This window comes from Apodemus sylvaticus, chromosome 20 (assembly GCF_947179515.1).
Source record: "Apodemus sylvaticus chromosome 20, mApoSyl1.1, whole genome shotgun sequence".
Lineage (NCBI taxonomy): Eukaryota > Metazoa > Chordata > Mammalia > Rodentia > Muridae > Apodemus > Apodemus sylvaticus.
The window spans coordinates 9,958,933-9,977,241 of NC_067491.1; the positions used below are offsets into that span (position 1 = coordinate 9,958,933).

General features: G+C 42.4%; 1 protein-coding gene across 1 annotated transcript in view; it reads right to left on the bottom strand.

The window, feature by feature from the left end:
- The window catches only part of Tafa2 (TAFA chemokine like family member 2), a 408,308-nt gene extending 403,712 nt beyond the window's left edge, over positions 1–4,596 (bottom strand). Inside the window, exon 1 of the mRNA XM_052165801.1 lies at positions 4,450–4,596. Within this exon, the coding sequence (XP_052021761.1) occupies positions 4,450–4,505 (56 nt within the window). The 5' untranslated portion in view covers positions 4,506–4,596. The remainder of the gene's footprint in view (positions 1–4,449) is intronic.
- Between the last annotated feature and the right edge of the window lie 13,713 nt (positions 4,597–18,309).

The following is an 18,309-nucleotide window of genomic DNA, read 5'->3' on the forward strand; positions in this document are numbered from 1 at the left end:
TGTTCCATAAACCTGGTGACAACTTTTAAAAGTGAGAGAAAAGCAAATGGGTCGCTGAGAATTAACAATAAGCCAGGCTCTGGCTTGCGATCTTCAGTGCGTATGAAATCATCCCAGCCCCACAGCCGCCGTGCAAGCTGAGAAATATGTCCTCCCCCTCACAGACCACCAAACAGAGTCAGCACTGAGCTTGCTTGCCTGGCTTCCGTGTAAGACATGAATCCTTAAAGCAAGCAGTCTGACTAAAGACCGCCATCTTCACCATGGCATGCTGCCTCCCCTTGCTACCAAATGTTTACCTTTAGACTGTGTTGTGGTTGATGAATGCCTTAAAAAATGGAGCATATTTGAGATGTAGGTACCCTTCTAAAATAGAAAATATTGAACATTTTTCTGTACAGTGCAAACTTTCTTTGTTTTACCCCCAAGTCAAGCTTATTATAATTCCATTCCCTGGGCTTCCACATTGTGTCTGGCACAAACTACCTCAACACAACTTCACATACATACACACACACATGTACTCACACAAAGGAAGACCTACAAGCCTGTCCTTACAATCTTCTCTGGACAAACTATTTTTAAAATGCCATTTAATTACTATGCATTTATCAAGAAGCATTAAAATTCTAAAATAACCCTCAAATTCAGTTGTGTATTACTGGCGAGGACTTTGAAACTGCTCTTACAGAAATCCCTTGGCCTGTTTCCTCATCTTCAGCATTATATATGAAGTTTCAGAAAGAAAGACTGGAGATACCAACATGAAAGGTGGCTTCTAATAAACTAACTTCTAAATATAGCCTGTAGCTTTGACACGTGAAAGATATTGTATTTTCTATCTCTTACCTACCTGTAAGCATAATTTAAAAGTATTGTTTATTTGGGGCCCTTCTACAACCCCTTAGCTCATCCAGTAATCTAAAATCAATAGTCTCTGCCTTCTTGTAACAATGAAGGTTGTCATCTACGCATTCCCTGAACTCACAGCACTGACAAGCACTACCCAGAACTGCACAGCACTCCACAGCACTGCACAGCACTCCACAGCACTGCACAGCACTACCCAGCACTACCCAGCACTGCATAGCACTACCCAGCACTGCACAGCACAGCACTATGCAGCTCTGCACAGCACTACCCAGCACTGCACAGCACAGCACTATCCAGCACTGCACAGCACTGCACAGCACTACCCAGGACTATCCAGCACTGCACAGCACTACACAGCACTACCCAGCACTGCACAGCACTACCCAGCACTACCCAGCACTACCCAGCACTATCCAGCACTGCACAGCAGTGCATAGCACTACCCAGAACTACCCAGCACTACCCAGCACTATCCAGCACTATCCAGCACTGCCCAGCACTGCCCAGCACTGCCCAGCACTACCCAGCACTATCCAGCACTGCACAGCACTACCCAGGACTACCCAGCACTGCACAGCACTACCCAGAACTACCCAACACTGCACAGCACTGCATAGCACAGCACTATCCAGCACTGCACAGCACTACCCAGAACTACCCAGCACTGCACAGCACTACCCAGCACTGCACAGCACTACCCAGAACTACCCAGCACTGCAAAGCACTACCCAGCACTGCACAGCACTACCCAGAACTACCCAGCACTGCAAAGCACTGCACAGCACTGCAGGGATCTACATGCAGAGAATGATTCAGTTCTGAGCCAAGCAACCCTGCCACTGTGGCTGTATTCTATGTCCTTCGTTTTAACGGCGCTAATTCCATAGACTACAGTGGGAATGGTCCCTTAAATGGGCAGCCTCTGACCTACAGACTGGAATAGTGCAGACACTATTCCATCCCTCTAAGACAGAAACTGAGGCCAATGAGACTAAGAATTTTTATGTTAGTCGCAGAAACAACCAAAAAGAGCATCTTAGTCACTTAGACAAGCCTCCTCCTATATGTTCCTATAGAATGGTATTCAACCATGATACCTTCAGATGTGCACATATGAGCCATTCAAGTCAAACAATCAAATGAGAAGCCTCTCTAGATTAGTGGGGAGTCACCCAACTATCAGCTAAGCCTGTTTCTCAAGTGTGTTCCGTAATAAACAAGACTGGAGAGAATTCTAAGGCTCCAAAAAGATCCCGAAGTCTCAGTGATCAGAATCCCCCATGGGCTCTCCGCCACTGACTGGTGCCCGGCCAACTCACGCCTGACTAATGTGCTTGATTAGTCAAGCAGTGCTGTGGCTATCACCAAACCGTCAGGCTAGCTCATAAAATGAACTTCCAGGTATAAAGAATTAATCCTTCTCTCTCATCCATGATCTTGGTTACAAAGAATCTGAACCACAGCTGGAAATAACCACTGAAGACATCTGACATTTTGCCTGGTGTGATAATCTTGTCACTAAAACAAATAACTTAGATAAAGGCTTTATGAAGAGAGAACGCTTACTTTGCCTACTAACTTCAAAGGCTCTAGTCCATGACTGGTGGAGCGAAGATAAACTAAAACACCTTCCCTGTGGCCATGAAAGGGGAGAGGCAGGAAGAAGACCGTGTTGAGGAAGCACCGTTCCCTCAAGGACCTGCAACGAGGGCTTGAGGTTCTCCAATAGAAGGTTCCACTAGCTCCCAATAGCACAAGCCTAGAAATCAATGCTTTACCACTCAGACTTCAAGACTGATATGGACAAAATGCTGAGAGGAATTCCTTCCATCTGCACATGAGACATAAAATTAAGGGGAACTTTGCAGGGGCAGGGAGCAGGCTGAAGCAACAGTAGGAAAGATCGTGAAGGGCCAGTAGGAGTTTGGCTGAGAAACTGAACGAAGTGCTCTTTGCTGCACAATTAACCGGAAGTATAAATTATAAGTGACAGTGTTTTCAAGCCCTCAGTACTCTTCTGCTTTGTCCACTCTTGATTTTATATATATATATATGTGTATGTGTGTGTGTGTGTGTACATATATATGTGTATATATACACATATATATGTATATATATACATATATATAATAAAAATATTTTCTTTTAAAATTTCAATTAAGTAATAAAAAAAATACTCACCAAGCTGTTACTTGGACAGCCATGGAATCTGGGTTCAGATGGATATCACTGCTGGTTTTAAAAATATGTTTCTAGGGCCATTAACCTACCAGACACAGTATCCTGACTTTTCAACAGCTCACGGGAAGAGCGAAGATTCTTCTCTTCACAAAGTGTTTCGTAAAGGTCACAATTAAATTAAACATCAACATTTATTAAAATCAAGCTGATTCTTGCCGAGTATGAGATTCCTTCCTCCTTCCCCCACCCCCCCAGCTGGTGGCAGCTGGCAAGTGGCTAATCCTGTTCCACATCACAGCACCAGGGTAACACAGAAGCCATGGCAGGACGCAAACTCACTGCTGAGACAGTAACCTCTGGGATCTTCCCTGGAAAACTCAAAGCACTGAATTACATTCAACGACAATGAGGAACAGCTCCGAATCAGCGCGGTGCTGCAAAGCGCTATGCTTGCTGCCCTCAGAAGCTGAACTAGTCCTTTACTGTAGCAAGAGAGTGTGCCCAGGGGCTAATTCCCTCATCAATTTGATGTAGAAGATGTGACAATAAAGATGTAATGCGTGGGAGCAGAGCTAGCAACTCATGCTACTTAAAGCTACAGTGTTTAGTGTTCACAAATTTGACCAGAGATAACTCTGGGGTTCCTCCTGATCATGGCTGTACTGTTATCTCCCACTCTAGCTGAACTCAATTATACAAGCTCCATTCTTGTGACTGAAGCTCTCACTCAGAAAGGTTGGCAGCTCTCAGCCAACCATTGGCCTGAGCACAAGGTCCCCAATAGAGGAGCTGGAGAAAGGACTGAAGGAGCTGAAGGAGCTTGCAGCCCCACAGAAGGAACAACAATATGAACCAACCAGAACCCCCCAGAGCTCCCAGGGACTAAACCACCAACCAAAGAGTGCACATGGAGGGACCCAGGGCTCCAGCTGCATATGTAGCAGAGGATGGCCTGGTGGGATATCAAAGGTCCTTGGTCCTGAGAAGGCTCGATGCCCCAGTGTAGGGGAATGCCAGGACAGGGAAGCGTAAGTGGGTAGGTTGGTGTGCAGGTGGAGGGGGTATGGGATGGGGGTTTTCAGAGGGGAAACAAGGAAAGGGGATAACATTTGAAATGTAAATAAAGAAAATAGTTAATAAAAATTTTAAAGAAAAAGAAAGGTTGGCAGAAAACATTCATCCATTCTACTATCTCACACTCATTTCGGCCAACACCAGAGGAAACAGTGACTAAAGGCTACTTGTCATTCATTCAGTAAGGTTGCTCCCCCCAAACTGCTGGCATTTTCCGTTCTCACGGGAGCCCTTCTTGTAAACGGTCATATTGCTATACGTCTTAACCAGACACTTTCATTTCTGATCCTCTCCTGAGGATGAAGTCACGCACGCACTTACCCCATCCGAACCCTGAAGCATAGATAACGAACGCTATGATAAGTTCTCTGTACCATCCAGCTCCAAATCTTCAAGTTGAAGCAGCATCGAAAGTCGCTATTCAGGGACTACATGTTTCCTCACCAACACCTCGGGGGCCCGCAAGACTGGGTCCTGTGTGCTGAGAGGAAATGATACAAGCGACAAACAAGGAACGTCTAATTACTCAGTCACTTCTCAGATTCAGAGACAAAGGGAAGGAAACAGAGAGTTCAGGGTGAAACTCCATCTTCTCTAACCCTATTGTGCCTGGGTACCGCAGCACGCATTAAAGTAACATCGAGCCCTATTTTTAGACCTCTGCAACTCCAGAGACATAAATCATTCCTGGGCCACAGTCACCTTGGCATTAGTAATGCCACGCTGAACGTTTGGCCAGATCCTACGGCAACATGATGGGAAGCAAGTGGTATTTAGAATGAATAGCGATGAATAGCGATTACTCTGAGATTAAAATTAGCCTAAAAATAGATTACTGGGGGGTGGGGGGGAAGCAAGATATTAGTTTGGTTTTTTTGTTGTTTTTTGTGGCTGTTGTTATTGATGATGCTGTTTTTTCCCCCAATTTGGTTGTTTTGTTCTGTATTGTTTTGTTTTGTTTTTTCATAATACATCTAATCCTTTGTGACTTTAGCCACTGAGGATCTCTCTGAAGTGCACACCTGATTAAAGAAAAAGAGAGACAGCACAAAGAGAAGACACGCTGGTCAAAGTGCTATTTCTATAACAAGCCACATCCGTTATTATGGAAACAGAATCAAAAGGGAAATCTCCCAACCTAGTCACCCTCTCCATCGAGATAGTAAAAGATGTAGATACTTTTTTCTATTATTGACTAAGCATGAAACCTGCCTGTAATATAAATACATCAAAGTAACCTGCTAGCAGATACAAAGAATGAACATTATCTTGTGTTTGATATGTCGGGCAAATATTAATAATTTCACACAGCTTCAAGATAAGCAATAACAAGTTCTCAAGTAAGACAATTCACTGGCACCAGTTCACACATTCCACTCCAAATGTACCTAGAGATTGGGGATGCCATCTGTATTAGGGAGTTCTCACCCTTCCTGATGCCTGCCGCTACCCTATACAGTTCCTCGTGTTGTGGTGACCCCCAACCATAAAATTATTTTTGTTGCTACTTCAGAACTGCAATTTTGCCACTGTTATTAATTATAATGTAAACCTCAGTGATTTCTGACGATCTTAGGCGACCCCTGTGAAAGGGTTGTTTGACCCAGAGGGGTTCTCTTGACACTCAGGTTGAGAACCACTGGGTTAACTAGTTTTATTGAGAGCAGAATCAGACTTCTATCTTCATGACAGAAGGCTTTGGAATCTGAATCTTCCTGCCCCTTTGAGTATTCTGGCTCAGTTTAGATACCAAGATTCCAGAGACACTGAGAGTCCAGGGTACTCTCTCCCAAGAGGCTTATATTTCAAAGGGAAGGCCTTTAGATCAAGGACGTAGACGCTGTAGACATTCCTAAGTCCTGAAGCTGACAAAAGGTCTAAAAGGATTTTAAAAAAATTCAAAGACAGGAAAAAATACAATTACAAGTTCTCTGAGCTAAAGACTTTAAAAAAAAAAAAAAAGAAACAGGAAGGAACCGTTGCTGTCCTTGTAACAGGAAGAACTCAGACTCTAATTTTTAATTTTTATTGCTTGCACTTCATTCCAGTCACTGTGATTACCATAATGCAAACTTTTTTAGAGAGGACACGTGACTACCGCCAAGTCCCTAAGACAGAGGTTAAAAAAAAAAAAAAAAAACAGCAAAAAGAGCTATAAAATGGTAATGGTTTCTCCACCATTAAATCAGAACAAATTAATATGTCATGCCAAACCACATACATTATGGACTAAGATGATTATTGATAATACAGCTAGCAGGGGAAAAGCAAATTCTTAATAAGCCTTTATTTTCCTGCCCATCTGATGGGGATGATGATTTCATTTTTAATTTGTTCAGAAGTAAATTTATAATGATAACGAAAGGGAAACAATTGACTCCCTTGCATGAGATTATCTATATAATCATTAGCCATTAAAAATGTATTATGTTGAGTACAAGGAGGAGTTCTGCCTTCATCTAAATAATGCATGTCACCCAACAAAATGCATAGCGGAGATAAGTTAAGTGTGGCAACTTACCAAAATCCCGAACGGCCCTACGGTTGGACGTGCAGTTGGCTGCGGGCGCATGGCCGACATAGAGCTCTTTTTACGGGCTTTTCTATCCACATACCATGATTTCCCGCTAAGAGCTCCGATGAATCTCCATCTAATGTTAGCATTGAGCGGGATGTGTCATGCCAGTCAATAGCCAAATAAAACAAACCCACCGGAAGTCCGAACAGATGCTCAGAGAGTAGTGCTTTCTGGTGAGTCCTGTGGAGAGCAACACCGAAGGGGGTGGCCATCCAGAAGAGGCGGCCATTCTCAGCTCGCGTGATGGAGTTAGGATGGGGTCTGTTCCCATTCAGCGAAAAGGAGGTATAATCCTAGTTCACAGTACATGGTATGATACGTGTTAGGAAAGGCATAATGATTGAGTGAAAACACATGAGCACCCAGTTCAGGTATTTATTTCCCTAGACGTTTTCTGCCTTCTCCCTTCTGGGAGGATGAAGGCGAAAGAGAGGGACACTTCGAATTCCTGATGTAAATCTCTACGCTGTCAAAATCTGACGAATTTATGCTGAAGAAGGCGCGCCAGCCAGCTTCCTGAGACGCTCCCGAGCAACAGCAGACCACCCTTTGGTGTCGTACCCTTCTTTAATGAATGCAAAGGTTCACTACTTCAGTGCTCGTCCCAAAGATCCCACTCGCCTCCTTGGCCTTTCAACACGCAACAGGCCACACCCTCAGGAGCGCCCAGGGAACTGGACCACCAACCAAAGAGTACACATGGAGGGACCCATGGCTCCGGCCACGTATGCGGAAGAGGATGGCCTTTGTTGGACATCAGTGGGAGAAGAGGCCCTTGAGTCCCCAGTGTGCGGGAACGCCAGGGCAGGAAGACAAGAGTGGGTGGGTGGGTGGGTGGGGGAGCACAGTCATAGAAGGCGGGGGAGGGGGCGGGGGGATGGGATGGTGGGGTTCAGAAGGGGACACCTGGAAAGCGGAAAACGTAAATTTGAAATGTAACTTTTAAAAATGTCCAATTAAAAGAAGGAAAACAAAAATTTTTAAAAAAGGGAAGACAGCTACCCTGCCAGGAGCCAGAGCAACTGTGAGACGTGTGTGTGTGTGTGTGTGTGTGTGTGTGAGAGAGAGAGAGAGAGAGAGAGAGAGAGAGAGAGAGAGAGAGAGAGAGAGAGCTTGCTTCTTCAGGTAGTAGCTTCTTATTTCTGTAGGATCTCCATTTCCCTGTGACTTCAGCAGAGTCAAGAAATCCCTCCCCTTCCTGCACTACCTCACCACCAGCCCTCCCTCCGCAGAGGTCAAGACAAAATGCCCATGAGAAGAGCCTGCTTCTTCGTGTTCTTCAGACATTGATTTTGGCTTTCATCGTCTGATCCTGCTAAAACCCACTCTCGCCCGAACCTGGGAATAAACGTAATAAAGATTAAAAACAAACCAGGCTACTTTTTGACTTTGGAAAATACACATTTTTATTTTTTTAAATGATAATAGAGGAAGCGTCAAGAGGAACAGTTCATAAAGCTGTGAGAAAAGAGGGGGGTAAAACCCCACGTCAAAATAAAAAGGAAATTGTGAATACTGAAAGATTATTAAGGCAATGTTTTCTGAATTCTATTTGTTTCCTTTGCTTTAGGCTCCCGATGTTTAAGTTTGCATTAGTTTTTTTTTTTTTTTTAAGAATTCTAATAAAATGAGCTAAGATAAATTTCTTTTTAAATTATTTTATTTTTCTTTCTTCCTTTTTTTAATGACTTTTATTTTTTACAGTCCAGTCATTATCTCCCTCCCGGTTCACCGTCCCACAGTTCCTCATCCCATTCTTCCTCCCCCTGTCTCCAAGAGGATGTCTCCCACCCCCATGCCACCCCACCCTGCCAGGGCCTGCTCCCCACTCCCTGGGGCCTCCAGTCTCTCCAAGGTTAGATATGTCTTCTCTCACTGAGGCCAGACCAGGCGGTCCTCCGCTGTATAGCCATCAGAGGCCTCAGACCAGCTCATGTGTGCTGCCTGGTTGGTGGCTCAGTGTCTAAGACACCTCAGGGGTCCAGGTTAGTTGGGACTGCTGGTCTTTCTGTGGGGTCACCCTCCTCAGCTTCTTCCAGTCTTCCCCTCATTCAACCACAGGGGTCCCCGACCTCAGACCGTTGGATTTTATTTATTTTTATGAGTATATGTACATATGTATGTATGTATACATGTATGTATGTACATATGTATATATGTATGTATGTACGTGTGTATGCATATATGTATATATGTACATATGTATGTGTGTATGTACATATGTATGTGTGTATGTACGTATGTATGTATGCATGTATGAATGTATGTATGTATTATTTGGGAGGTGAGGTGTAGGGTGTGTGCCACATGAGTACCTGGTATCCCCTGAAGGCAGAAAAGGGTGTGAGATTCAATGAAACTAGACTGACAGGAGTTTATGAGCTGCCATGTGGATCCTAGGCAAAAGGAGCATGCACTTTCAACCACGTGGTCATCTCTCCAACTCCAAAATAACTTTCTGAAGTATGTGCGGAGTACTATTCAGCAATTAAAAACAATGAATTCATGAATTTTTTTTAGGCAAATGGATGGAACTGGAAAATATCATCCTAAGCGAGGTAACGCAATCACAAAAGAATACATATGGAATGCAATCATTGATAAGTGGATATTAATTAGCCCTGAAGCTCTGAATACTGAAGATACAATTAGCATATCAAATGATTTCCTTGAAGAAGGAAGAAGAGGGCCCTGATCCTGGAAAGGCTTGATCCAGCATTGTAGGCGAGTACCAGGCGAGTACAGAGAAAAGGGGGTGGGGGGAAAGATAGGAGAATGGATGGAGAGAAGAGGACTTATGGGACGTATGGGGAGGGGGAAACTGGGAAAGGGGAAAGCTTTTGGATTGTAAACAAAGAATATAGAAAATAAAAATATATATATATATAAATATATGTACATATACAAATAGGTATATATAGACATATATATACATCTGTGTGTATATATGTACACATGTATATATACATATATGTATGCATACTATACATATGTGTATATATGCTATATGTAGCATATATAAATGTATGTATATATACTGTATAGTATATATAGCATATAGCATGTATATACATAGTATATAATATAGTATATATATGTTTTATACTATATACACAATATGTAAATCTATGTATGCATATACATATATACTAAAATATATTAGTATATTATATTCCTCCAACTCCTTCATGATAGCCCACCAATCTTAAATTGATAGCCTCTTTTGATTATTATTGTTACCTATTAATGTATGGATAAGTATGCTCAAATATATAAATGTAACCTGCAGAGTCCCCTTTTGTTGTTTGTGTGGGCCTCAGGGATGACCACATTGTCCTAGATAACCAATTGGGGGCTCATCCTTGGGAGAATCTAATATTCCTTTTCAGCGGTCTTTCCTTACCTTGTAGTTCTTCACCTAGGGGTGAAGCCCTGTGACATTTTTATCCGTCCATGTCAGCATGTCTGTTAATATTGCCAGCGTTCCTGTCCTCTTTGTACAGCCATTCCTAAGAAGGGACTTCCTGGTATTCTGACTCTGAACAAGTTTTTCTACCCCTGCTCCTCACTGTTCTCTGAACTATGGATATAGGAGCTTTATATTTATCTGAAACTATTTACAATACATATAAATATATGTATATGTGTGTGTAAGTTATACCACTTCGTCTGACAATGCCTTTATATGAATGTATATGCATATTCATGTGTGTGTGTGTGTGTGTGTGTGTGTGTGTGTAAGTTATATTAGTTGGTCTCCTCACGACTACCACAGACTAACAAAAAAGCCAATACTAAATATCCTGAGAAACGTCCTTTCAAATGGTTGGTCAGGAGAGTCCACGTGACTCTCAAACAACACAGGGTACCACTGTTGCCCTTGGCTGCCTCTCAGGGGTTGAAGATGAGCCGCTATTGGTGAAGATATTGAATCCTTGGTACACACGACTTGGTCCTGGTACTGGATCTAACCTGAAAACTTCTTTTCTTCATTCTAACGTCTAAGATACCAGAAGGTGCTATTCAAGCTGCCAAGGGAGGAAAGCAACTAAATGTAAAAGATCCGTGCATGATACCTAAGATCCGTGCATCCTAGCATCCTCACAAACATGCAGTAGTGGCACTCACGTACAGGTGGAAACCAACAGCTGTCTAATTGATTTAGTGTCTGCTAAAGAGGACTGAAATCATGCCCAGTGCTGGACATCTACCCAGCTTCCCAGAGCTATTGGGGTCTTCAGAAAGGAGCCTACCACAGCCACTGTGCTAGACCAGCCCAATTCCTTAGTACATTCTAAATCTCATCCTTAAACTCACAGATGAGTATAACTACCACACCTCGTCAAAGACCCTTTGTTTTACACAAAATGGAGACCATCACAAAAGGCCACAACTCAACACAGTGCCTAGACTAATGCTGCAACCCTTCAGTACAGTGCCTCATGCTGTAGCAACACCCAACCATAAATTTATTTTCATCAGCACTTCATAACTGTAATTTTGCTACTGTTATGATCCATAATATAATACATATAAAACATATACATACACATATACATGTGCCCCCTGTAAAGGGATTGCTGATCCCCCAAAGAAGTCTTGACCCACAGGTTGAGAACCACTGACCTGATCAATCAATTGTACAGCCACCACCCCCCCCCCCAGACCCAGTAGCTACACCTGAGGTGGTTTTCTTAAAGATTGGCACTAAAGGAAACTGAACTAGGAAACGTGGAATAGAATCACTTCCTCAGGGTGAGCGTAGACATCTCAGTCTCCTGAATGGATGCTTCCCACGGTGTGTATTCACAGCAAGGCCTCCTCACTCACTGACAAAAGCTTTCTGCTTCACTTTGATTAAATACTTTCTAGATAAATAAAATAAAACTAAAGGAATACAGACTGAATTTTAACGTCATTGTCAGTACTTACTGGAGAGCGTTAGAATTGTCTTTTCTTTTTGCTAGTCTGCTTTGGAAGCTGTGAAAGATTATTTTGAAGGCTTTATTCTTAGCCCAAGAAATATTTCAGTAACAATGCTGCTTGGCGCATGTGGCCCTGGGCTCCCTTCCCAGCTCGAAAAACAAAAATGTAGGGTTACTCAGGAGTTAAGAGCACTTGCTGACCTTCTAGAAGATCTGGTTCAATTCCAAGCCCCACTTGGTAGCTCACAACTATCTGTAACTTGTCTTCGAGGGAGCCTATGTACTCTTCTGGTTTCTAAGGGAACCAAGCATGTATCTGGTACACAGTAACATGCATAAATGCAAAATATCTATACAGAAACAAGAGAAAACCTCATTCACATTCACTGTCTTTTTTTTTTTTTTGCCTGCTTGTTTTTCCCCTGTTTTATACCCTCCATATTTTATTTCCCACCCTGCCAACTCCTGTCCACCCTCCAACTGTTCCACATCCCATACCTCCTCCCCTCTGCCCCATCTCCACGTGGGTGTCCCTATCCCCCACCGCACCTGACCTCTAAACTCACCGGGGCCTCCAGTCTCTTGAGGGTTAGATGCATCATCTCTGAATGAACACAGACCTGGCAGTCCTCTACTGTGTATGTTCTAGGGATCTCATATCGGCTGGTGTAGGCTGCCTGTTTAGCGATCCACTGTTTGAGAGATACCGATTTTCCTCAAACTATTCCATAAAATTCAAAGAGAAGGAAGGAACACTACCTTACTCATTCTGTGAAGCCACAATTACTCTGATACCTAAACCACACAAGGACTCAACCAAAAAACAGAACTTCAAAACAATCTTGTTTTATGACTATCGATGCAAAAATACTCAATAAAATTCTTGCAAACCAAATCCATGAACGCATCAAAGCCGTCATTCACCACCATCAAGTGGGCTTCATCCCAGGGATGCAAGATTGGTTTAATATAGGAAAATCCATTAATGTAATCCACTATATAAACTAACTCAAAGGGGAAAAAAACACACGATCATCTCCTTAGATGCAGAAAAAAACATTTGACAAAATACAACACCCCTTGTTTGTTTGTTTGCCAGGTTTTGTAATTCATTTTCACATGAAGGCATTTATCATGTATCCGCTATTTCTAACGTGTATGAGAAAATTAAATTGTTTAGTAATGCAAACATGCATAATGGCTCAACAATTGAAGCTAATTTGTTAAATAAACTAAGCAAAACATTATAGAACATGGGTCAAGCTATTAAAAACTTCCAATTAGTAAAACTTTCAACAATAATAAAAATTAGTTCTATGGCTAAACCCAATAACTGCAATTAGATTAAAATCTACAACCAGGCCTTGGAGCTGTATTTTTGTGGGGGTTTTATTTTCATTTTAGACACATTTATTATATTTTGTATATGAGTGATTTGATTACATGTATGTATGTACACCATGCATGTGTCTGATACCTTTGGAGATCAGAAGAGGGCAACAGATCCCCTGGAACTAGAGGCATAGACAGTGTGAGAAGCCATGTGTGTCCTAGGAGCTGAACACAAATCCTCAACAAGAACAAATGCTCTTAATCACTGAACCATCTTTCCAGCCTCTGAAGCTATCATATTACTACTTTTCAGAAAAGCAATGTGTAAGCTACAACTTCAGATATCTACTCTGAGTGCAGGTCTACTGGACCTAAAGCCTACGGTATTGACCATCACTTGACAGTCTCGGGCACCGGAACATAAAGAAGCTCTGTCAAAACTGCACAGGTTGCTTGTCATAGTATAATTCATAATACTGTCTTTTTCTTAACACTTATCCTTTTTCTATTGCTGTAATAAACCACCAAAACCAAGGCAATTTATCACAGAAGGAATTTAATTTGGGGGTCACAGTTTCAGAGGATTAGAGTCCATGAGTACTCTAGGCAGACCACAGCAGCAAACAGGCTGACATGGTCCTGGAGTAACAGGGAAGAGCTCATATCCCATGACCACAGGCAGAGTGAGATGCTTGGAATGGCCCAGGTCTTTGGAATCTTCAAAACCACCCCCAATGATATCCGCCCTCCAACAAGTCCATATCTCCTAACCCTTCCTAAATGGCCCCACCAACTGGGGCCATTTTTGGTTTTCAAACATATGAGCTTATATAGTAAGGCTATTCTCATTCAAACCCCCACATTAAGAGTATCTAGAAATTTCTCCAAAAATGTTACTTTGTTATTATCTCATCGCTTATCCCAATTGGGCAACATATTAACTCATAGGTTTCATGTGATTAAAATTTCTTGAAACCCAATATAAATTAATTAAAACATGATATTTGCCATTTAGGTTGAAGCTAACTTCAAAAAAATATAGTGGCTATCTTTTAAAATATTTCCTCAAAACTGACTTCCTTTAAGTAAAGCTTTATCTATAGTGTAGTTTTGCTGTTTTGTTTTGTCTCAATTCCAAATTCACAAGAGAAGCAAGTACGGTCTCTTGGCTACATTGTCACACTGAAAGCAACCGAGCATTGCTTCCATGTGCACCATGTGTGAGGCTCTACTGGTTCCCACATTCCAAGTTTCTATGCCAGATCACCCTGACGCTTCTGCAGAAAGCCAGTATTTCACATGGCCTTGACATTTTTTTTCTATTTATCACAGCAAATTACAAAAGCTATGGTGAGAATTTTATAGTTCACGGGTCTTTAGCCTTGGGTCAAGACGTCTCACAAGTCTGTCTTTCTCAGTTCTTGTTGGTAGAGGTCATTGTATCTAAACAGACTTACACAGAGTCCACAGTGCCAAGTCCACATCTTCTGACTGTAAATCCAAGAACATGAACTACCACTTCTTATATATTTATGGTTTTGCCCAGATGTGATGGAAATGATATCTCAACGCATTAAGTCGATGGTTTACAAATCAATAGATAATTATAAAATAAGGGCATGAGTTGAGAGGCAGATGTGATACGGAGGCCTGAGGGGAGCAAGGGTTATATGTGTGTTCTATATATGTAAGAAATGCATGTCTCAGGGCTGGAAAGACAGCTCAGTGATTAAGGGTGCTGACTGCTCTTCCAGAGGTCCTGAGTTCAAATCCCAGCAACCACATGGTGGCTCACAACCATCTACAATGGGATCCAATGCCCTCTTCTGGTGTGTCTGAAGACAGCTACAGTGTACTCTATTGATATGATAAATAAATAAATCTTTTTTTAAAAAAAAAGAAATACATGTTGTACATATATGAAATTTTTAAAAAATAAAATTCTTAAAAAAGTAAAAATTAAAAATCATCCTGCCCCTCACACCTACTGTCTGTCACCTGCCACCTTTTAGACCAGTAATATTAGATTTCAATCAGTCATGGGGGGAAAAGAATAATAATACAAAAGCAAAGGAGTGTCCATACTCTGGTGTCAGCAAAATATAAGATACCAGCTGCCTTTCCTGTCCTGGATTGCTGGCACAAGAGGTGATGATTTCGTAGAGTAAATGACAGACAGATTGAAACAACAGAGATTTGGGGGTGGTAGTATGATATTATTTTCCTGTAATTTATGGGTCCTTATCTCATGTACATTTGCGGGGCACACACTGTAGGCTGCATCTGGAACAGGAGGCAAGACGCCAGCCTGGAACCGGTCACAGGAAAGGATGCTCCGAGAGACTCAGCTGTGCTCCTCTTGGGTCCTCACATCCCAAAGCCTTTGGAGGCAGGTAAGGTGGTGACAGACAGAAGCTCTAATCCATATGATGGCTGCTCTGGGAGGAAGAGGAAACGTAGAGGATGCTTGCGTAGAGCAGAGACCAGCAAGTCAAGGAAGGCAGTGTCTCATCTGCTGGTGCCTTCATCTTGGGCTTCTCACCTCCAGAGCTATCAGGAAATCTTTCTCTGCCAACAGGATCACACAATTGGCAGGATTTTGTGATCCAAACACACCTGAGTGGTGTGGAGGGTCCATAGTAGATTCAAATGCTGGAGGCGATCCATTTTGTAGGCTGACATCAGACCAGACCCTTCCTGCTGGCTAGCTCCTCTGTTGGGCTGAGTTTTGTATCCACCCCCCCCCACTACTTTTATATTGTATTCCACTTGCAGTAATTCATGTAGGTTTACTTTTGCTGTCCTAGGTCAAAAATGCTTCCAATTTTGTTCCAAAATACCTTAGGAAGTGCATTTTCGATGTTCAATATTTATATCCGAAATTCTACTATTGACCCAGAATGTTGAGCTGAAGACTCCACAGATTTCTAGGAGGTGTCCATATTTTTACATGTTCAACACTTCAAATGCCGTATCTTTATGGGTTTTCAAAATTTTTATGTTATAAACACTGGCCTTTCCTTGAGAAAATATTGAAATCATTTTTGTTCAGTAACAAAATTAATTATGCCCACCCTTCCATTTCATATGATAAATATATAAAATCTGAGATTGAGGTTTTCTGATATTTTCAGCGTGTGATATATGCATGTTCACTTACACGTGTCCATGACTGTATGTGGAGGTCAAGGGAGCAGTACTATGGTGTGTGTGGAGGCAGGAGCCTGGCATGGCTGCCCTCTGAGAGGCCCAACAAGCAGCTGCCTGAGACAGATGCAGATACTTACACACACAACCAATGGACAGAAGCTGCTGAGTTCTGTGGCTGAATTAGGGAAAGGCTGGAAGAAGCTGAGGATGGGGGGAGGGGTGGCCCATAGGAAGACCCACAGCTTCAACTTACCTGGACCCCCAAGATCTCTCAGACACTAAGACACCAACAAGACAGCATACACCAGCTGATATGAGGCCCCCAACACATATACAGCAGAGGACTACCTTGGCTGGCCTCAGTGAGAGAAGATGCACCTAACCCTTGAGAGACTTGAGGCCACAGGGGGTGAGGGTAACGGGTAGGGGAGCCTCCCCTTGAGCTGGATCCCAGTTTGGGCCAGTCACTGAACCTCCTTTCCATCATAGTCTTCCCCTTTTCTGCACCTGCAGTTCTTTTAGACAGGAACAATTCTGGGTCAGACTTTTTGACTATGGGATGATAACCCCATCCCTCCACTGTGATGGCCTGACTCTCTACTGGAGGTAGACTCTACAAGTTCCCTCTCCACACTGTAGGACATTTCAACCAAGGTCCCCTCCCCTTGAGTCCAGAGAGTCTCTCACCTCCCAGGTCCTTGGTACATCCTAGCGGGCCCGCCCCTACTTCCTGCATGGTATGGGTACAGAGAGACAGGATGATCAATGGAATAGAACTGAAGATCCCAAAATAAAACCACGCACTTATGGGCACTTGATCTTTGACAAAGGAGCCAAAAATATGCAATGGGGTAAAAAAGCATCTTCAATAAATGATGCTTTCCCGCTTTTAAAATAATTATTGTCCCTTGGAGACAGGTGGAAGAGGAATGGGATGAGGAACTGTCAGAGGGCGGGCCAGGAGGGGGATAACAAAATCAGGAAATCGGGAAAGGTTTTACCATTGGCAATGTAAATGAAGATGATATTCAATAAAAATAAATAAATAATAAATAAAAAAGCAACCAAATACAGCATTACAGAGCAAACTTTGATCTGCAGTATAATCAGCAATTTAAAAACACAACTGGATACAGCGTTCAATGGACTGTTAAAAAAAGATTTAATAATAATAACAACAACAACAACAACAATAATAATAATAATGTGAAAGCCTAAAGAAGAATTCCCTAACACTGAATCCTCCCAACTCCTCTGCCAAGTCATATTGCGGCATCTCTTTGATTAACTGCAATAGAGAAAGGAGTACCAGACAATGGCAGACAAATGTAATCATTTCCCCATATTTCTATTTTCTACTATCCATCTATTTCTATTTTGGAATGTGGTTCATCTTGCTTTATCATTATTGTTATGTTAATTATTTTGACTCAATTATTTTGAATACTATTTTAAAGCTAAGTAACATCGATCTCTGCCTCACGGGTAAGTAAGGAATGACAACGCCCAAAGTGGACGAATTGCCAAACATCCATTACATCAGAGGAACTTCTGCCTCTCTTTGCTTGCCCCAACATCCAGTGACTTCTCAGGAGGTTTAACTTTGAAATCGTTAAACAAAAAATCTATTAAACATCGACTTCTAGTGAGATACTGTACCAGATACTACAAAGAGCAAAACTTGGTCTGCAATATAATCAGTAATTTAAAAAGGCAACCACGGAGGAGCAGAAGGGGTTTACAGCCCCATGGGAAGAACAATGATGTCGGCCACCCAGATGCCCCAGGACTCCCAGGGACTAAACCATCAACCAAGGGGTACACACGGGTCCAGCCAAAAATGTGGCAGAGGAAGGCCTTGTTGGGCATCAGTGGGAGGAGTGGTCCTTGGTCAGGTAAAGGTTCAATAGATGCCCCAACAAAGGGAAATCGAGGGGGGATGGGAGTGGGCCAGGTGGAGGGGCATATAGTGGAGGCAGGGGATGGGAGGAGGGGCTCGGGGTCTCTGGGGAGGGGGGAAATCGGGAAAGGTTTTACCATTGGCAATGTAAATGAAGACGATATGCTAAATAAATAAATAAATAAATAAATAAATAAATAAATAAAATGCAACCAAATACAGCATTATAGAGCAAACTTTGATCTGCAGTATAATCAGCAATTTAAAAACACAACTGGATACAGCATTACATGACA